The sequence below is a fragment of the Lineus longissimus genome, chromosome 3 (genome assembly GCF_910592395.1).
Source record: "Lineus longissimus chromosome 3, tnLinLong1.2, whole genome shotgun sequence".
Classification (NCBI taxonomy): domain Eukaryota; kingdom Metazoa; phylum Nemertea; class Pilidiophora; order Heteronemertea; family Lineidae; genus Lineus; species Lineus longissimus.
Window position 1 is genome coordinate 19383006 of NC_088310.1, and position 23016 is coordinate 19406021.

The 23016-nt window shown below is 39.8% G+C and overlaps 1 protein-coding gene across 4 annotated transcripts in view; it reads right to left on the reverse strand.

The window, feature by feature from the left end:
• The window catches only part of LOC135484123 (fasciculation and elongation protein zeta-2-like), a 64470-nt gene that overhangs the window by 30500 nt on the left and 10954 nt on the right, over positions 1–23016 (reverse strand). For all 4 annotated transcript variants that reach the window (XR_010446424.1, XM_064765267.1, XM_064765265.1 and 1 more), the window contains exons 3-4: positions 17939–18085; positions 1857–1974 (exon numbers count right to left, since the gene is read on the reverse strand). Coding sequence is in view for 3 of the 4 variants with exons in the window: in XM_064765267.1 (XP_064621337.1) it covers positions 1857–1974; positions 17939–18085 (265 nt within the window). In the remaining variant the exon portion in view is untranslated. The remainder of the gene's footprint in view (positions 1–1856; positions 1975–17938; positions 18086–23016) is intronic.

Below are 23016 nucleotides of genomic sequence, written 5' to 3' on the forward strand. Positions count from 1 at the left end.
TAGGCAATCACTGGGGGAAACATCAAAATACCTTCAAAATAATGAGCTCAAAGGAATGGCAATTCCATCAATGATTGCAGTAGTTACATCAAATAAGCCCCCATCACTAATGCATTTGCTGAAGCCTGCATAAGCCAGGGCATTATGGAACAGAATGCTACCATTACAAACTCTGCCGCTTCTTGCTGCCGCAGCTACTTGCTTTTTCTAGGCCGTAATTGACGGCTTGCAATATTGCGCTGCGTGGCACTTTATGGGAACAATCTGTTTCCTGCGGAGTAGAAGGCAAACACGGCATGGGGCAAGCAACAGGTCACTGACAGGTTGGCAGAATATAATGAGCGATAATCCAAGGACTCCTCAACTCATTTGGAAATTTTTTTTGCAGAGCTGACTCAAGCTGGGAATGCCATGTAGCTGTAGCATCAAGTTTTTTTTATTGCTAGCTTACAAGTTTTTGAGCTTATTCTCAAGCTGTTAGCTGGCAGCATTAACTCTTGCATCTAACTATCTTATTGTCCTTGCTATTAACGAAAGCTAACTAGCTGTCAGCATGCGATATCTAGAGTAGATCATAGGGATTTCTTGCACCAGTGTTCTGTTTTCAGCATTTTTCTATCGAAAGCTTCGTGCTGGGAGCATGCGTGTATAATAGGAACTGCCAGAATTCAAAACGGATGCACTGAGTTTCTTTTTATTGCTTTTTATCACTTTATTGTTAAGATTGGACATGAATATCCTTATACTTCCTGGTTTGTGCTGGCAAACTAGAGCGATATCTCATAAAACAGCCCCAAAGTATGTTTTTCCCATGAACATGATGAAGGTTTCTTCTTGAAGGAGGCATGTTCCATAGTTGTGCAGCACAATGTCCTCGATTGATTAACTTCAAGGATAAGACTTAGATTTATACTGCCATTTTCAGTTGATTTCAATTATAGCCAATATTGCACTGAATACACTTATAATACAGAAGGATAAACAAAAAGACAACAGTCATGACTGCAGGCTACCAAAGAAACCAAAATCAAAAGATGCTCTGCGTGGATCCATTACTTCGGCAAAACTTTCTGGTCATCGGTGAAACTTTTAGATGCCCAAAAGCAATTTTCAGAAAAGTCACTGTGGAATAGGTAACCAAATATGACATTTGCAAATGTCAAACTTTCTATGAGATGATATCGCTCTGATGATATCTTCAACAATAATATTGAAGGTAAACAGAAAACATGGCTACTAACAGACAAACACCCAAATATCCTCAATATATCAAAACAAAATTATCGTTTTTCCTAGGGCAGGATTATAAGCTTCTTTGTTCCAATTTCAACCAATGTCCACACAGTCGAACAAGCCATAAAGTAAATAGCTTGCTATAGTTACACGGCTTTGTCAACAAAATCTTCCCACGTATAGATGGAACAAGGACAAACTCAATGGTATGAGAAAGCATGAAAGTGTTCCTGAAAGTTTCCATCACAACAAAATAGAAACGCCAAAAGGTATGTACAGTACGTTGACAAAAAAAACAAAAAGTTTATATCCTGAAAAATGAGACATCTTGATTTTTGATGAATCACAACGCATACAAAATGCCGACTATATGAAGGACTATGTCAAATTTTCATTTCAGAAGACAACAGAGACATTCCATATGCCTCAGGATGTGTCACAGATTTTAGGATCTCTGTAATCTGTTCATTGATGATGCAAGTCCACAAGATGAGTCCGATTCAAGAATATTGTAAACCGCCTTATTTTATGGATTTTGCAAAATCATACTAAACATCTGGTTTTCTCAACTGCACATAAATTGAAAATTAAAAAGAAACGACACTCAAGAAGATCGCACTTACTCGCTTCATAATTCGCAGGTGTGACCGCTTGCTTTTCCTTGAAATGTAGAAGTTCGTTGGAAGTGGGTGATAACATGTCGGTATCTGATGGTGTATTCACTGCTGACGGGCTCTCCTCCTGCAAGATAAGACAAAAGATTCATGAAAATAAGTGTACAAAAAAGAAAACAGGCTATATCAAGACAACATGAGGCACAAGATACGCGAAAATAAAAGTAAAGAAATGGGAAATTTATGTGGAATGCGTTGATGATGATCTCTCTTCAAGATAAATGAACAAGATACGTGAACAGAGAGTAAAAGTAAAAGCAAGTCTTGTAAAAATGAAAGTAAGAGAGGATCAAACAGCAAGTTATGTGAAGATAAAGAGCTCGAAAATGTACCAAGTCATGATCAGATGTGGGAACCTGTCAATGAGAAGTTGTTCCACTAATTGGCTCTCCTAAATGACAAAGCGATAAAACTTGAAAGGTAACAAAAAGTTTTAGTCGGCTAATTAGCCAGGTTCCTGCCTGACACTTTCCGATATACCGATATCCTGGGATTAAAAACGTACCAAGACTGTCAGAGTCTTTTGCGATGAGGAAGAGGTCGATAGAGTCTAATCAGACAAAGGCAAGGAACAGGGTCCTCGTATCTCATAAAATCTTTCATTGGCATGTTTATAGAGAGGAAAAGGAGGTTCTTCCCCGTCATTAAGGTAATTTGAGTCCCTTAGTTTCAGGAAAATACCCAACAACACAAATTAGACCTGAGATACTTTTCTTAGCAGGAGTTGTATCTTTTTGAACCAACGAGGAACAAAGATCAGTGTTGACTTTGGTCAAAGCTGAACCTTTACCAACAAAACATTGCTTCAATTTTCATGTCATGTACTCTATGAAAAGCTACAACAGCCAAAACAACGACAACTGCAGTTCATAATTTGCTTGCGCCCATTTGTAACTTGTCAATATTAAGCTCCCGTGGTGTCCTTAATTAGACTAGTTTCTCATCTAGTCTAGACATATCAAATTTTGAGTTTACAGAGTTGCTCTGAAAAAACAATCATATGATATACTCTCTGGCTCACTAGACCACTGTTCAACATCCAGAATCGATCGTCAATGATTTTTTTATCCTGATAAATTGCACTATTCCGAATATAACAATTTCTCATATTGATGGTAGACGCCACATTAATGACAACATAACCATGCATCTGATGTTACTTACAATCCCAAGTCATTAAAGTTGACAAGCTAGCACTTTTAGAGCCAAAACCAAACGAAACCTGAAACCTTCCTATGACCAACTTTATGATGAGCAAAGCTGCACCTAAAGACTACATTTAAGAGGTTAATGGAAACATACTCGAGCGCGACACCCTTTTAGAAAAACATTGACATTGAAGGATGACTTGGAAAGTAAAATCGATTTATATTGGGGAATAAATTGCTGGCATCATCTCTGGGACTAGATGTTTTTGATGATGACCTGAAGGGATTTGAGGTGAATCTCGTCCATATTCAGTGAAGTGGAAAGATAAGTTCCTTTTTTGTAAACTTTGAACGCAAAAGGCGGCCTGGTGTAATTTGTCATGGATATCATGGGCAGAGGAGTGGTCTCTCCTCAACGAGAAGCCTGACATGCCTTAATGAACTAAAAGCCGGGTGATTGATCCCCTTACAAGTCCAATCAGCCCAACATAAGATTAAACACCTCAGCACAAGATCATGGTCAGTACCCAAGCTGTGTTATAAGCAAAGTGGTCGAGAAATTAGGCGGTAACGGTCTAAGATTGATTTGATGACAATGAGAAGGTTGATGAACGGTGATAATCGTCAAAGACATTGGGATGGACTTGTCAGGGTGGTTGATTTCATCGTATTAAGATAGATTACTCATTACTGAGGGATGGCCATGATAAGAACAGACACCCTCAAAGTGTCCAAGGCAATCAGTGAAAGGGAGGGTGAAGTCTCTGTGAGTCTAATGCAAAACCAAATCTTGATCTCCCACCAAAATGTCAAGTACCATCGTGGTAGAAATTCAAACTTCCGACCTTAGCAGGAGGCTGAAGTTTGTTGTTTTTGGCTATGATGCTAATGCTGTGTCCAAAAGACAACAACATCCTTCCAGGGACACCAAGAGAAAGCCACACTAAACAATTCAACTCGAGGTACATGCCTATACTTGCTCTTTTCAGTTCAGAGTCAACTTATTCCACATTCGGTCCCAACACAACCGGTGGGATGGACATCTTTACTGCATCCATTAGTTTCTTGGTCCAACATGACAGATATTGCCACTGGTTGATCAAAATCACTGCACCTTATCAAGATTTAAACAGATCTGGCAATAAAATTGTCATATATTCTAAGACGGCTTGAGCCGTAAAGACAAGTTATGAGAAAGCTCATGTAAATATGTAATCGTCTTAGCCCTCCCACAAGCCTGCTTGATTGGAAAAGATGCATTCTTCAAGTGATGCTGAAACATCAAATGGTTGTGGCATGCGTCTCAATCAGGCATGCACCTGCAAAAGGAATGGCTCAAAGGCACAATCCCTTTGAAGACAATTAAGTGTGCTGTTCACATAGGCGATGATGGTTGCAGCGTCACAGCCTACACATCTATCAACCACCTTATCAGCCTGTAGATAGTCAGCTCAGGGGATTGTGATTTATTCTTAGACGAGGAATGAAGAGATCGATCATGTTTACTTGTTATTTCAATTCAGAAGCTGCCCTGACCTTTAGAGAGTGAAGAGACTGATGTGATAGAGAGGCCGACTCGCTTCGAAAGCGAAGGTTTCCTCTCGGGTCTCCAGTTTCCTCCTACTTACAATACATTACAATCGTATAAACAGCATGATATGATATAATGCACTGTTATAGTAGTGACTTGAAAGAGTGCAATTTGTGAAAAAGAAGAAAATGCAATCGTCATGAATAATTTTGCTGTTTATCTAAACTATATATTGGATTTTTTTTCCATTCGTGACGAAGCTCCTGATATCTCCACCAATGCAGATAATAGGGGGCTACATAATACAGCAGTAGTTGTACAAACACATCAGACACAAACCATTACTTGATAATTAGATTCCAAATCGATCACCAATACAAAATGTCAAACGAACACGATAGAACAAATGTCAGAACTTATATCATTCTAACACGGTATTGATGTACGTTTGACGCAAGCGAACACTGAGATTAGCATCATGATTCAGACATTTTGCGCATACAGTTAGCCGCATCGCCTCAAGTTCCTTTCATGTTTATAAACAATGACCATAAGCGGGTGGTCATCACGCATCTGATCTGGACTACCGGTGTCTGATCAAACACTCGTTAAAGATTTATCGTTTCCGGTATTTTTCAGTTCCATACCCTGGTCTCTGCTTAATTACACATCAAAGATTGATTATTTCCGGCAGTATTTTTGTCCCAGATTTTGGTTTTTATTAAATACACAACATGTACACAGCATTTCCGGTGATGTTGTTCAGTTCGTCAATGTTGACATACAGTGACCAAATACGGTTGGTCAGTCTCATTATCGTGGCAAAGACAGATAGATGCTATCAAACGTATCACATGAACATTATGAGCCTGCTGGTATTCAAACCAACCTTGTACTAGATCTCATCGTCATGGCTCAGCTGGCTAAGGAAAGCCCTCGAAGTGATTTAACACAACCTTACTCATCCGTCATACATTATGATGCAGCATTAAAGGGACTGTTTGAGTAATGTCGACTGTCAGTTTCAAATGCCCAAACGTTGAAAATGGCATGTTGCAGTGATTTCGATGGCTCGTCTGCACGGCGCTCAAGTTCCACACAAAAAACCCATCATCCTTTCTATTTGAATTCGACACTTCAATATAGCACACTTGGTAACTTATCATTCGAGGGAATACAGCTATAAAACTAATCAATTTCCGATTATGCTCATCCTACTGGGAAATTTACCAAATAGGCACTTAGATTAAAATACATAAGTCAACTCCCCAAGCTTGTTTGATGTTGGGTGTACATTCGCCGCATACATAGCTTTAGCAAGTGTGATGTTATAGGTGCCGGGTGAGCATGGAATGGTTTGAGGTGCCACAGCATTACTGTTGGTATATTTGTGCTCGTCCTTACTTATTTTTGGCAATACTGAAACGAATTCAGTAAGATACTGGTACCTTAGAAGTAGGCACTGGAGATTCCAAAAAGAAAGGAATATGTAGGATATTCTTAAAGTATCAAATCTGATACACGTACAGGTTAAGTAATGAAAATTCTGAAAGGAACCCGATCAACGTGACTAAGATATTAAAATCCACATGATGGAACTTGACACCATCTTGGCTCTGATATCTTGTCGTCTGTAATGACCCAGAATGATGGCCACCTAAACCGGTGACTCAGATATGACTAACAAGCCCACTGAAGCCACCAAAGTGTCTGAATCAACAGGGTTTGAAAGCTGTCAGACAATGTATGAATTATTCAAAATATTGGAAGGAACTAATCTACATGGTACCGGTGTAGCAATCAATACGAGGGTAAGGATGTGGTAGTTAAAGTCAGCCTTAAAGTCAATGACATTTAACGACTATCACATTCTGTCCACTGAAGCCAAAGGAAGGTCTGAATCAACAGGTTGAAAGCTGTCAGCCGACCATTAATTATTCAAACATCCGAAGGAAGTATTCCACATGGATCAGTGTAACATGTGAAAGCTATAGGGATCTTCGGCAGATCTAGTTTCAACAAAATTGGTATAGCCTGGCTTGTCTCTCCAGGTCAAGGTCAACCTCAAGCCCGAGGTCATAGTCACTTAATCCTTTGTCTGTGTTCAGCATAAATGGCTGAAAAATTGCCATTGTAACAATTTGCCTTCTCAGGACTCATCTTTTGTCTTGAAGAGCCACGGTCGGAAGTCTGATGTCGACAAATCAACCACTTGAATCAGAAACCATGGGCCAGAACAGATAAACCCAATTCCCATTTACAACCGCCATGGTCATGACTGATCGCCTTTATCGATACTAAAATCAATGACAATCAAGAAGATTCATCTTCATGTGAGAAGATATTGCATGCTTTACTGAACCTGGGGGACGAGTTCACCAAAGTTCACCAAGGCTGTTTGCCATTCTGAGCCATGATTTGCGAGAACCTTCAAGAAATATCGGCATTCGTATCACATTAATGAACTTCCTCTCTCTAATCTGAGACAACCTGTTGTCGCAGTCTTGCAGGAATACATCAACTGGAAAAGTGCATGCTACATCTTGACACACAAGGCTTCCAGATAGCAAAGTCTTTTATAATGAGCTCTAAAGGAGTGCATGTTGTTAAAGGGGTAAGAAGGCATCAAGTTCTTCTACTGACATAAATATGCCATCTCCCAACACTCCTTTCTTACTTCCTGCATTTGGCATCTCATCAGATGTACACATCGGAGAAGAGCATGCTTTGCGCATTGTCAGCATCCCCAGGGGAGATACCTACAACAACCTGTAGCTGCTATCTCAAAGGAAGCCAGAATAGGTGCAGGCTTCAAGGTATCTTCTACCAAGAATTCATAAAGACTATTCTTGCTTCTACTGACATTTATATGCAATCTCCCATCAATGGTCTAATAAATCCTGTATTTGGTATCTCATCAACAATTCAAATTGGTCCGCAACATGCTTAGAAATCTACCACTTGCATTCCAAGTGAAGATTACCTGTTTGATTCTCCGGGAATTCATTACTCTGAGGGCATCTGCGCATGTCATCTCAGGAGGTGGTAACTTTGGTGAACGTAAGAACCTTTGAGTGCTAGTAAAACTAGTCACTAGTTGATTGCCCTTCTGCGACCATTCAGCTACAGCTATCATTCATTGCCAGCCAAATAGGGAAAGTGTTGATTAAAGGTCCATGGCCAACACCGTCTCATCTGTCTATCACTCCCAATGTTTCGGCCACACTACGCCTAAACTCCTTGTCGATACCAACACAGGCTGAGGCGACAGGTCATGAGGTGTTATGTTATCTCAAGGGTACAGCAAACTGCATGGGAAGATGCATGCCTCGAGATGTCTATTATAGCATTACAGCGATAGCATGTCCCAAGGTTTGGTGATCAATCCTAGCCTATCTTCTCAAGGGACCATCTCAATAAATTATCAACATTCATTCGATGAAGTACCGTCACTGTACGGGGAATTAGATTTATGCATGCTATCATTGCCGGAAGGTGCTTATATCATTGGAAATGTCTTGGGTCTGCCTGAAGCCTACAGCCATGATGCTGTATTATTGGTAAAATATGGTATGGTGGGAATTTCATACTCTCATGGCAACACCTTATTTTTCTCATGCGCCCATTTTTTCCAATGCAACCAATATGAAGGATGGCAACAAGAGCTCTGATTCACATCTATTTCAATAGCTATAGAAGAATCATTATAAGGAGCATCCAGGCTTTATTTGATTCATATTCCATACTTGCCATCTGTTGTATTTCTCAAGCGAGGAGACGACGCAGAGAGAAAGTATTCCCAAAGTGAACCATTGCTTCTTTTATGAACCCAGCGAGTTGGAAATAACGAATCTGCAGCACTTTGCTAACTTTTTGCAGTTCACTCGTTGCCTACAGAAACTGGGAGACTCGTTTCCAGTAAAAAATATTCGCAACCTCATGAAATATTAATATTGTGAACACCAGTCCATGTTTTCTTATCTTTTTAAATTTCCGAAGCAGACAAGTCTGACTTTGCTGCCACTAGACCCCATGTCAGCCTATTAGGAGCAGTTTTTTTGGAAAGAATACGGAATGTAACTTTAATCTTATCACTGAATAACCATCGCTTCACCAATTTCGCTCAAAAAGTCAAAGACGAAGTGCTGTTTTCCACCATCAACCACATTTATCCATGGTCTGAAATAAAACAGTTTAGCTTTTGCTCTGGGTGGCGGCGATAAAATATGTTCTGAGTTTACTTCTCTGAACCACCACAAGGGAAGACACCGAGAGACGGGAATAAATCTAAATTTCTACCCGACCTTGGCACAATAACCCATATGATAATCCCCCTGAGGTTTGATTGATGGTAGAGATGGGGGACATTATTCCGGCTTTGGTAATAACCAGCCCATAATATCAACTTGATCGTATCTGGCTGAGCACTTAATCAAATATTTCTCCGAAATATATTTCACTGCTCCCTCATTCCACATTACTGAAGAAATAGCGCCCTCTATTGTCCTTGATAAGCAATACCATATCGTTTATATTTCACATTACTCACTGCAACATGTTGCAACATGTTTGCGTTATGAAAATGCTGTTTGAGGAATAAATGTGGACAGATGCCACAAGTAATGATTCTGCCGTTTGCTCAGCAATAAAGAAATCATAAAACCTCGTGCATAATCAACGTTCACCACGGCAGATTCTTGGGAGTGATGTTGAACGTGACCTTCTCGATATTGCCTTGACCTTCTCGATATTGCTACAAATGCTTTATGGCAAAGTCTCCAGCAATAACGGGTCTCAACTGGTGGTTTGTGGCATAGAGTTTGGAAATGTGACAAATCGATTTGGCAAGTACCCAACTTGGATGAGATGAGTAATGTAACAGATTACACCTACAGAAGTTATCGTCACCTTAGTCACGATGGCATTGCATGGTCTTCAATCTCACTGACACGGTTTAGGTTATATACTTTTGATAAAAGGCCATGACATTTGGTAAAACCGCCATCATGATTTCAATTGAACTTAGAAGTCAAGCGCCGGACAAAAGTGCAAACTGGAATGTCTACGGAATTTCCTCCCAGACCTGGATAGGCACCTTTGAAAATAAACTGATAGTGCACAACATGAAAAGTGAAATGGATCTGGATGAGAAGAAATCTGCCGAGCTGGGATTACCGGAGCTATCCAATTCAGAAATCAAATATCCTTTTTGTTGTATTCGTTTCCTTGTACTGCTACTGTCAATCAGCAACAAAAGCATCTAATATCATAAATGGCGACAAAAAAGACTTAAATCTTCGCTGGTAGGACACAAAGAAGAGAATAGCTTGTTACTTTATCTGAGAAATCGCAACAAAATTTCAGAATGCTGGATGCTGATCCAAAAATTTGTCCTTTTACCGTTACCAATCCATATTTGAAAGGAGGCAAAGAAGTCACACGATTACCATCGTGCCAAAACAATATGTGACACACTCCTTGATTCGTCCATGCAAAAACATCTCGCAACAATTGACCAATCAGAGATCTCCTTAAAATGGACAAATGCTCCAAACACCAAGGCATACAACAAAGGTGAAATTCAGCAGGAATCGGAAACAAATCCAACGCACGTCAGAAAATCTCGGGGAAACCTTGAAACACGGCATTACAAATCCCAAGAACACGAGAAACTCCTTAGTACTTAATTCAAGAAAAATCCAATTATCCAGGCGATTGGTCTCGTTGAATACTCTCCAAAATAAATCAATGGTAGCCAACCGAAGAAGTGATCATACATGATAAGCAAGTCAGATTATTGCATTCTGTCCATCTAATTGAATTTCTTGATTTCCAATCATGGGAGGATATCGGGAGATAGAGAGCTGGAGGAACATGTACCATTTTCTCGCCTTTTATGGAGGTTTTTATTCCGTTCCACTTATAATTCATCAAATGAACAGTCAGGCACTTTTTACATTAGACGTGAGAGGAGTGAGAAACATGTATGTTAACAAGCAATTGAAAGAAGCAGAGTTCTTAATCAATCATCAGGCTGACATTTAACTCCTTACTTTGTCATTAATGACTTCTTACTTCAAGTACATATCTCAACTTTTATACAAAGGGTAAAATCACTAAAGATTCTCAATAATATGTTATAGCATATCGAGTCAAAGCAAGGCTTGAAACAAAAGACACTTTGATCTGTAACAAAATTAGATCAAACGTTACCTAGAGTGCCGTCTTCTTATCCAATGAAATGAAAAGCCACAAAAGTGTCACAAAAACTCCCGCACTCTTAACAATCCTCAAGAAAGACAACGAGCCAAATGAAAGATCAAGCTAAGATGAGCTATATCTGATGATCAGTGAACGGAAACATATCCGCACTTTGTCACAGAACTTGCCATGCCGTCCCTTTTCTGTCTCGTCAAGCATCCCCTTCATCTCGTTCTGTCAATCAAAGCCACAAGCGAAACCTATCAGATTGGAATGGCCATATTGCCCCGTGCAAAATACCTCAGATACCACGGCACGGCAAAAACCGATAAGACAAAAAGACTAATAGCAGCACTTTGGAGCTTTGATGAGCATACCACAGTCTGAAGAAAGTGTTTTTATTTAGTGTTGCAAGATTCCTGACTATCTACACAGATTCAGCACCATCCTTGACATTTCAGCCCCAATGGACTCAAATGTTTTGGTTAGGGGCCGAAATATTTAGGAGCACAGACATCTCAAAGAATAATGTCGGGTCTCAAGAAGCTTTTTCAATCCCATATCATTTCTCCTGCAGGAAATAGCCCAGCCTAAAAACCAATATCGTTAAACAGACACCATCCCACACACACACGAGAGGAAATTATATCCTAAGCGCTATTAACCGGATGCGAGATGAATGCACAGCAGTGGCAGGCATCTATCAAAGATATCAAGGTCACATTGATCTGAGGAAAGAAATCAATACAACCAATTCAGAAGGTTGATCAAATTTTGCTTCTTGTTGACATTGGCTAAGTTTGGTAGCTGCATGAAAGAGACACTGCCGTGGCTGTCCCTGATGACCAAAACTTGTCAATTTACAAAAGTAATTTGACAAGAGTTGGGTCTGGAGTTAGGATTATTTGCTGCCGAACAGCAAAGTCAATCACGCAAGGTTCAGCCAGATGAGCTGGAAGTATTAGAGATGAAAGGCCAAATGACTCGGGTTTTTGCTCATTAGGCAAGACAAGAGCAAAAGAGCACTGATTTTGTTGTTCCACGTTTCCCAATCAGAGCAGAAGCAAAAAGCGACGCCAGCCTAAATGACACGGAAAGCAAGGCACTGTTAAAAATAGTTCACCTTCCTATGCCTTTTTACCAATTCAGAACTCAAAAGGCTTCGAACAGTAGACAAAGATCGGCAGAGGTATCAAAAATATTGTTGACGTCAAGACCTGGGCGTCAAGAGGGTGGTCATACAGAAATAGACTGTTCATGCTAAAAGGTTAATCCTCTTAGCTCAAATTCTCTTATGAACTCGACTGCTACGAACTAGACTGCATCTCTGATGGAAAATAACATCAAAGCAAAGCACGCACCATATAAAACTTAAAGCCAGGTTACTGCACTTTGAACCACGGAACACATCTACAAACGGATCGGTAAAAACTGAAAGATGTTTTGAGGAAAAGCAAGTGGTTTCTATACGCCAAAGACTAAACATAAATATGAAGAAGGGTAAACCTACACCCCTACCGAACTCATTCGGCCTACAAAACCTGTTCGGGTGGGATAACAATAGTCAATACTCTGATCAGGTAGTTGTTATGACTAGAATGCTAAAGCTCCTTAGTCATGGAACCATTTGGTCGAGATCCTGGTTGTTTTGGAGAAAGCAATCCGACATTCCTATTCCATTATCGCAAGATTATATTAAGAGACACCTGCCAGCCCGGCAAAATATCCTGCAGGTGTACCAACAATGCTCCAACATCTTCGTGGTGATCAGGATTGGGTCCTGCAAAGGCACAACGGTAGTTCCAAGCTCAAAGAGTACAAATTCAACTTCCCAAGAGTAGAAAACAATCGATAGTTGAATCTTAACCAATGTTAACACAGGTAAGATCCATCAACTATGAAACTTATATATGTTGTCTTTGAAACTGACCCCTCTGCTACCTTCAAACAAGATGCTACCAGTCCAATACAGCACAATCCTCAAACACCAACAAGAAACAATTGATATGAAAACTTCACAATAGAATATCAATAAACATAAACAAAAACATTGGATAGCTCGTAGAAACCTGACCTTTAAAAATATTGGTTGAATAGCTTAGACGTCTCTGACTGAGAGTAGCTAGGAATGTATGTTGTGGCTATCTTATCCTTACTTTTCAACTCGTTCTCTGCCATATCACTGAGAAACAGGTGTATTATCAGGCCTATTCATCCACCTGGAAGCCGTGAACAGGCAGCAGATGGTTACCCTTATCACACTCCTTTAACACTGTCTTCCATTTGGTTGGTACTGGAATGAATCTGAAAGTCATTACCTCATCCTCTACCCCTCTGTTCTTCAAGGCAGATCCACATGGAGATCCTTGTTGAACCAGCTGAAAGCACTTCTTCAGCAAATTCCTTTGATTTGGTCTCCCATTTGTTAGGTATTTGAAGGAATTATTTCATTTCATTTCATTCTGTTGTTTCGACATTCCAGGTTTATCAGTAACCGTGAAAGCAACCCAAGTTGTCTCATCGAAGAGATGGTGGCGTGCATTCACCCAGCAAGAACACCTGTATCGAACGCAATCAGAGCTAGCATGCAGCCAACGATTGTAAGAACCCTGCAGAGTGCAGCCAAGTTCAAATAACAACCCAAGAAGCTTTCAAGGAACAACAACATTGCTAACAGTTATGAAACTTATAAGTGATATCAAGACTTTATACCAACAAAATGTAACCATTGCTCAGACTAAGTGGGTCTACTCGAAGACAATTGTTCCCCAAGGATGCTTTCCTGAACCGTTCCCTAAAAGGTTCCGTTTTATATCATGAGCCAAGACTTGCACTTAGAGCAAGATTGGTGGGCTTCCCGTTCTTCTCCCAGGTTGGTCAATAGGAAAACCTTCTGACCCGAGGCATGGATGGTACCTGATATCTGACCTTATAATGGACTAGCACTCTCTTTCAAATGAGCTGGAAGCTAAAGCCAATGTCATCAAGTTAGATACAACTTGGGTATCACCAAATTCATATTTAAGAAATATGAAACCAAGACAATATAATGGTCATGGCATGATTCTCTTTCACCTCAATCAAGGCGTTTATATTTTGAGAGCAACTTACTTGATAAAAAGTTACTTGATGCTGATAAAAAAACCCCAGCTTTCTCATAAAAACAAGTGTATTACACTTGCTGAATTTGAAATTCAACCCTGATAAATGTTAAATGTCAGGTATGACTCAACTATGAATAGCATTAAAATATCAAAGACCGAGCAGCAAGGATACAGAATGTCAGGGAAATAGACACCAATGCTGTAGGCAAAGCTCTATCTACTGACGATACCTTTCTGTGCAAACTTAACCATTCCATGGTGGATGGATTAAGGGAATCATGGAATTATGCTGCACAAATTCTGAACATCAGAAACCGAGATGGAATCCTCCTGAATAGAAGAGGACCCAGTCATGGAACTTTTCCATAGAAAGGTAAACCAACTGAACATGTTGTGAGTTGAAGACACTATCACCAACAAGTTCCCCTGAACTCTGCAGGTTGGAGAAGGTAAAACATATGAACCAATTGCAATCTAACAACCTTAAGAATGGAGATTCCCAGATGTAAACGAAGTCAAGGTAAACTGAAAGCTAAATGTTAGAAAATAATGGCTGAACAATGTAAGCTATCATTGCCTTTGAGACTGGCATGGTTCCCCTTTGCATTTCTCAGACACAAGTGCAAGCTGTTCAATAGACTTTCTCATGGAACCGAAAAAATGACCATCAACAGGTAGCAAACACTGCACTGGTACATCCTGAACAGACCAACGCTGTAACAAGCTGCCATAGTTTTTGAGTGGAAGAATGCTCATGCTATAGCCTGCTGGCATGTCTGATTATGGGTTCTGACCACGTTCACGGATGAGCCCAGCTAGGCCATTTGTAATCACGCCAGGGGATAGACATCCACCAAAGAAGCTCCATACAGAGACAGCAAACGGTACAGCCATTGAAGTATCGAAGCCGTGCCATGGCCCCAGCTAGTCACGTCGTTTTATGAAGTCAGGCCATGTCTGATATGCTGCATTATGTCTCAGACCAGTTAAATTGTTTAATGAATTCTGACCATGTCTGCAGACTAATCTGAGCCATTTGTAATCACACCAGCTAACAGTTCCATCGACCATGGACATATCACACTGAGACATTACACTGTACAGCCTTTGATGCCCCAAAGTGATATATGGATGCTCTGGACCAGCTAAACTGTTTTATCATTCTGACCATGACCAAGGCCAAATTGGATTTTAGCCGACTATGATGTGTGTAGGGGACCCAAAGAAGCAATAGCAAATTGAGGCCGACAATAAGGTCCAAATGAGAGAATGCATCCTCAACGCTGTTGTCAGATCCCAGCATGTAACCGCGCCCCAGTTTGTTCAATTTTGATTCCGAACTCGTCCTCAGCGTGATACGATTCCAGCATTCTTTTGAGTACTGGGACTCAAAGGACCACCAGCAAATGGACTGGGTTATGAACGTCTAAATCGAGATGTGACCCTGTCACCTCCATATTTTATCAAAGCCACTCGTAATTGCGCTGCAATCAAATTGACTTCTGTAATCAGGTCACTGGCGAGGAAACACCAACCGCATCCATCAATCCAGCTCATAATTTATTAATCTCTTGCCTCTGACGTCAACATTGATTCGATGTGTGCAAACAATGAGAACTGATGCGGTTATCTCCAGCAATTTCTACTAAAGTCGTATCTATTACTATGATCGATACCATGATATTAGGAAAATTTGATCGACGCTGCTCAATTTTTGAAGTGGTTTCCGTTGGATTAAGTGATGGGGAGGGAAGTAGCGTATCTAGAGTGGAATCAATAATATAATTTAACATCCTCTGATGAAATGGCTGCTTTATATGAGGTCTTTTTTCCACGGATGGATAACAGTGACCAATAGGCTTAAGGGAGAAGAGTGATTACCCTAAGGCAAGAGCAAATCAGCTAAGAAGTGATAGAAATAAACAGTTTTTTTAATAAGGAGACCAACATCTTATCAACTTGTGCAGAAGACCGCAAATACCACAGCAAAACACTTCATGTTCCTTTTTTTCATTTCTTTGATGTTAAAGCCCTTTTAGATGTGTCACAGAGCGGATACACAATAAAAACGTCAACTTTGAACAAGGTGACACCGCCAATCCTAGACCCCTAAACAAGTTCCTGACACTCTGACTTTCCCCTCAGATCATCTTATTTCAAAGTGGCTGTGACTATGGTAGCTGCTTTAACATCCTCCCATCCGCCAACAAAACATTTGATGTGATGATACTGGACACTAAGCGGGGCCTGGACCAAAATTGACAGCTCATGCGTTTTTATTATCTTGGCACCTACAACATGCCAGCAAAAGGTACCCAGGTTATGGTATCATCATGAGAGTCCTTCCGCAACAATGATTGGCAATAAGCAGTCTGTTATAACGATAGTTGTTGGCTGAATACAAGATCCAGACAAATTCTATTCTGAGGTCCTCCTGAAAACAAATACTTGAATTGTTCTGGGATGAAATGTGTGTGTAATCAGCTGTTAGATTATCTGATTAGACTTGAACAATTTATGGGCAAATCAAAAAAGTTCTGTTCATCAATGAAGCTGACCAACACAGCGGCAGCTTGACCATTCAAGGGAAAAATTTTCAAAGAAAGAAGAGTCTTTTCGAAATTTTCCTTTGGAAAGTTCATCACATTATACTTCTTTACAACAAAGTTGGTTTAGAAATTGTCTCTGAAACAGATTAAGGGATCAATAAATATGAACTGCGCAGAATATCGCCATATTTGTTCGGACCCACGCTGTCTGTTATTGACCAACATAATGATTGTAATTACATCTCAGCAGATCGAGATGTAATCATTTCATATGAAATTGGACAGCGTTGGATTAGTCTTGCTTCATGAGACAGCATGCTCCCGCGCTTGTGTAAATGAGACAAGAGTGTGACAATATTGGCTGGTAGCAGCGGCAATCCGATTCTAAGTTGGAAACAGTTTCCAATCAACAAACTAGAGGCAATCTGGCTGGACTAGTGGCTGAACTCCAAGCTCAACTGCTTTCTAAAATGCCAAGTGGCTGATATTTCTTTCCTCGACTATCCATTTTGTCAGGGAAATCTTGCCCAATCTTCCTTCCCATCTTATTGCCGCTGTTGAGAAGGTGATTACACTGGCCTCATCATGGCAGCCACTTCCCCAGTCTTGATATATCTATGCATGTCTCCTTTGCTGGGGACAAGTTTCACTTGGCCGAGATTGATCTTGGCCGGTAGTACTGAAAGTGGTATGTATGGCTCTGATGAGTTGGTCTCCAGGCAATAGGGTTTGATCATGCCTTGTAAAACAATCCAGTGCCTCGCAAGATTAATCTGTCAACTGGTAATTTTGTTTTGACCTTCGAAAGTCATACTGATCCCTTAGGGACATCGAGTATGAGTTTATAAACACTGCATCCGAAAGCGCCCAGTAATCGAGCAATTTTTGTTGCTCCGACCTGCATTCTTGATCAGATGCAACGAAAATATCTCATTTGCTGTGGTCGTTGCAGGTGCTTGTGGTAAGATCACTGATCACTGAGTCGCAGGTGTCAACACCCTAATGATCTTCTTATGATCTTGATGATGGAGGACATGGATACCCTATCTGATCAGGTTGAGGTGAAAAGTGATCCAAGTTGACAGTCCCCTTTAAATCCTTGCTGAAAATCAAAGTCTTGTTCTCTGTCAAAGAATTACTACAACATTTACATGACAACAAAATATATTCGAAAAGGAACATCAAAGAAAGATTGGTTAAACAATGATATTATTCCACACCATTGGCTTTTACAGATTATAATTTAAACATCCTTTTTTTTCAGACTGTTCCATCCACCCATTGGCAATATCTCTGACATGTCAGTTAGACAGCTGGACTACAAATTTTACACATGAAACAAACAAAAGTTTCCGTTCCAAGTCAAAATTCTCTACTTTCAAATAGATTCTGAGAATGCACGGGTTCAATTTTAATATCCTTCGTGATATGAACGACTTGGTGTTGTTTGATAATTTTACAGCAGAGTCGCACAATTTTTAAAAGTAAAAGTACTGACCTGCATCATGTCTTCAATCTCATTTATGACTTCCTCAGCAGTGAACATTGGCTCTTGTTGAAGACTGGAGATGATGAGCGAATGCATGTCAAACGCTTGGGTCAACTCCTCGTCCTCAGATAAGTCCAATTCTGGCGATAAGCGCTCCTGAAATGACAAACAAACTATTAGTATTAGAAACCAGATATCAATACAAAAGTAAGCTCCCAATTAGAAATATGAATCAGGGCTTTGGTGATCTTGTATACCATATCCTATAACTAGAAAAAGAATCATTGTCAGTATTTATATTAGAACAAGAAAGTGTCCTACCATGGTGATCTTACAACCCAACTCAACTTGACACCAAGGTTAAAACTCTGAACTCTTTCATAGGGAATTCAGCTGGAGTTTGGGAATGAAAGATTCATTTCATCTCCATGGCAATCTCCACCACAACAGACTTGAAGCAAAAACTAGACTGACACACAGCTGTGGCACAGAAATATTGCATGAGGCCAAGCGGGAGATTTTGCTAACTTCTTTCCGAAGCAAGGAAGCATTCAACTTCCACATAAAGACAGAAATATGTAAACAGACAAAAAATATCTGAAAAAATATTCTTTACAGAATAAGATGTCACTGCGAGAGATATCGAATGTATGTGAACTGAATCATATGACGACATAAGAAAGAAAAGATGTTTTCTAACCTGAACAGCTGAGAGATTTTATGCAGAAACACCTTTTATTGATGTTCTGTAAGGCTCAGATTTCTTTAGATATGAGATGAATTCGGATATACCAGTACCTTGGAAGGAAATTGTGATGTCAGCCAACAAATTGTCCAAATGAGAGGGTTATGGTGATCCTGGGTTTGGTTCACCACTCCATGCACAAATGTTGACATAGTTTAGACTTGAAATCCATACAAAGATCTTTTACACTCTAATCAACTTTGTGATAAATTTGTTCACAAACCATACTCGACCACAATCACAATGGAATTTAGTTTCTCAATTATGAATCCTTTTTTAAAGAATCTTAAAACAAAAGATTTTTAAGAACAAAAACTCCAACATTGTAAGTTCCCCTTTAGGCACAAGATGATCAAAGCAGAATCCACTGTGTTAAGTTGAAAATGACATACCACAAGTGCTTTGAACTAAGAATTCAAAAGGCCGTAAATTTTGATAAGCTGGTCCGCTTATTTTCATCTTGAACCAAAAACATAAACATGTAGACAATATTGATTAATATAATACAGCCTTTGAATAAGAAGATTAAAAACCTGGAAGTTTACCAAAGGATGCTGACGGCACTGTTATTTGAACTTTGACGATGGATATAAGGATGTGGCAAATTTTGCCAAGTAATGGAGCAAGACAATAGGGAAGAAACTAAAGCAGTCTTTAGTCCGGATTTGAACAAAACTATAGAAGAAGGGCAACGAATGTGTCACACAAGAGACGAACATGAATTGTCACTCAAAGGGAGACAATATGAAGTTCCTGAAGTTGGCGCATATCCAAATCTCCAAATATTTTCCCCATCAAGACCACAATTACACATTATATATGGGCATGTTATGAATTTCCTACATCATTACAAGATTGGAAAAAAAAAATTGAAATCCCTCCTCAAAGTCAAAAAAGTTTGCCGTTTATACCAGGAAATGCATGACAGAGACGAGAGTGAGTACTGGAAAACAGTATTTCCTTCTTTACTCAACATTATCAACTTTTCCAGAAAGTGACAATATAAAACATCTTGTCATACTCCGACTAGATACAATTAACAGAAACCAGAAAACTAACAAAGAAGTTAACAAAAGACAAGACACTTTGATTACGAGAGGAGTAACAAGTACAAAACACCATATGTCAACAACATCCACTGAAACGAAAATTTTTATTTATTGTACTCATTACCTCGTTTGAGATGTTCCCATTTCTGCTGTTATATTCCAAAACCGTGTCCAAATCATTGGCGTCGTTAAAAACAAGACTGTACGGGTACACCATTTCCTAAGATCTGTGTAAATGACGCCAGAAATCAATGGAGAGCTCACGCCGCCATTCTGTAGCGACGCAATATCTATAAATAGACCGAGGTGCCAAGCAACACGAAGAAAATCCCCTTCGTTATATAGAATCCATTATCTGCGAGAACATCCACCAGCACGCTCTCTAAATATGACAAAACATGAACCGAAAGCTATTAATTTTTTTTATAACAGGATTGACGTCATTTTTGTCAATAAAACCTCCAGTCTTCCATTACAATAATGAAGGCCTGTGATGAAAACACGCTTAGAAAGGTATATCCCCTGAAAAACGTCTCAAAGGCAAGGGATTACATCATCTGATGAGCGACTCCAACACCAAAGGTTCTTGTCTTGATGATATGGAAGCTAAGAACTCTGTACATGGCTTAAAGGATGAAGAACCTCCAGTGCAAGCAACCTCAGTCTAGGTGTGCAATTTATCAAAGGAACTCTGTCACGTGTTTACTCCATGCAATCTAGGACGAGGTGGCAGCTCATTTTAAGGTCAATTTCCTTTCAGAAGAATTCTCTGGAAGATTCATAAAGAACAATCCATTTGTATCACGTGTTGCTTCCTTTGAAGTTGTCCTCAACCTAGTTGCCAACGTTACTTGCCTCTTCAAGATGGCACTAACTACGTAGATGGTAAACACCACAACGGCATGTTCGTAGATAATCTTACTGATTAAAACTAATCTTGGCCGTATCCTCACTTGATTACTTGAACTGTTGCTGTTCTGTGATGAAAACACGTACAGGACCTCAGATTAATTTTTTTGCAGTACTGATTGTCCTGATTAAACTCACCAATAAAAGAAGTAATCCTGCAAATGTTGCAACCTCTCAATAAGTCCACGGCTGACAACGTTTTTTAGGCGGTGAAAAGCTATCTTTTAATGACTGCCAAGAAACTTCCTTTCCTTTCCATTCCATTTCAAGAACCATACGGTAACTTCTTGTCTTGTCAATTCCATTATCAGAATGTCACATGCACTAATCCTGCCCTTAGCTTGAAGTCACGTCACAGACTTCTTATGATAATCGCTTTTAAACTGCAGGATAATTGAACAAGAACTTTGGCACCTCGTGTCTCACAAATCATTCCAAAGCTAGAATAAAGATGTCAATAACTGAGTATGGCTTCGACTGTCAATCAAACCAGTTGCAATTAGAGAATACTCTTCTGCCATTTATCATTGAGGCTGTTGTATCTTCAGGAAGGCTGATTTGACGATGAAGATTTGGTGCTCACGAAAATCAATTGTCCGAATAATGACGGTAGATTCCTTCAAACCACTCTCTGACTCAGCCGAGGCCATAAAAGTGTGCCTCTTGGATCACACTTCATCGTTGATTCCATGAATACTATCGATCTTTAAAGATTTCCATGTAACATGGTATTCCTACGGAAGGGCATTTGCACAAGCAAACAAATTGAGCCTCTGCTTCCAAGAGGTGATTATCCATTAGACTTGACCATCAAGTTAATAAGGTGCTAAATTGCAGCTCAGAGGAAATGCATGACCACTGCATCTTTAGTCATCAACTCTGGTAAACAACTCAGTCAGAAGCGTAGCGGCTGTATCAGTGTTTCCTCGAGAACTTGTCAAGATTTTTCAAAAATCAGGTTTCCATCGTTCCGTGCATGTGTTCATCTCATAAGGTGCTTGGGTTTCAATAGCAAACATTAAACCCAATATTCTTAGTTCTTCAGTGCTTGTGATGACGTCCTAAGCACCACGCTGAAAGTCTGTTATTGTTTCCACAAAAGGTTTTAGTCTTATCACCTCCGGGAAAAGGTGTAGGCTATCCTAGACAAACCTGCCAATTTTATTCCGATCTCATGCACGCTCAGGTCCGATTTCAGCAACAAGGCTACTGAACTGGATAGCGACAACTTATCTCTGATAATCAATACAAAGTAGGCACATCCTTGTTACTCTATCCATGGAAAGAGATAAACTAGCCAATTTGAATCCCAATCTGTTCATCTCATATTTTCCGCAGAGATCCGCATTTGACAACAGACACCAAAACAAGATAATGACTGTCACGGATGTTCCGTTACAGCACCACGCAGCGACAGGGTCGTAAAAAATAAATGCGGCAGCGCAAAAGAATGCAGGAGGCAAGAATTTCTGATTTGATCATTTCCCGGATGTGATGTTCATCTGCGCCGTATCAATCAAATGACAGTCTCATATCTTATGGAAGGTTTCAAAACATCGCACAAAAACTGATCAGCGAGTTTTATGGACATGTCTCGTTCCATTTATCTACTCGCTGCCATTTAATAATCCTGTTTCGTTTTTACTATTGCACTATTTCCAGTTCAAAGTCATGACATTTGGCCCAAGACAGGAGGAAATAACGTTAAAAAATATTATTTCCTCTTGATTGAGAGAAACCCAAGCACTAAGACTATTTTTGTGATGCTACAAATAAAGTTGGGAAGGATATTCTAAAGATGATCAGAGAATCAATGGATCACGAAATTGGATCTGTCTCATTCAATTTGCCATATTTATAACATTTTGGAAAAAAAGGTTTCCCATCCAACTCACTTTTCATTTTTTAAGAAGACACTATAAAGGAAAAAGTTTTTTTCAAGCTACATGGACAAAATTGTTATTCTTCCACCAAAGCAGTAAGAAATTGCCTGGCTCTCGGATATTTCTGTCACGTGCCAATGAAAGCTCCTCATTCACCAATCATTTTTCAACCTGTATCCATAGGCAAGTAGACAGTGCTCTGCGGGTAACGAAGGCTCTCTCTGACATCTGATGAGCACATTGACTGCCATCCCAAGGGAGGGAGCAGAAATTTCTTTCTGATTCCAGACAATGATGTGAAAATGATACCCACGCCATCCCAAGTTTCCCTATTCATGTTCAGACATCATCAACAGACCACCAGGGGATATCAAAACAGACGAAGAGACGCACAAACAAAATGTGTAACTTCTTCTTCTGGTACAAAGCTTCTCCAGTACTGCATATCTTACTTCCTTAGCACTAGAGAGAGAAAAATCATTTTCCTGGAGATATCGGGTA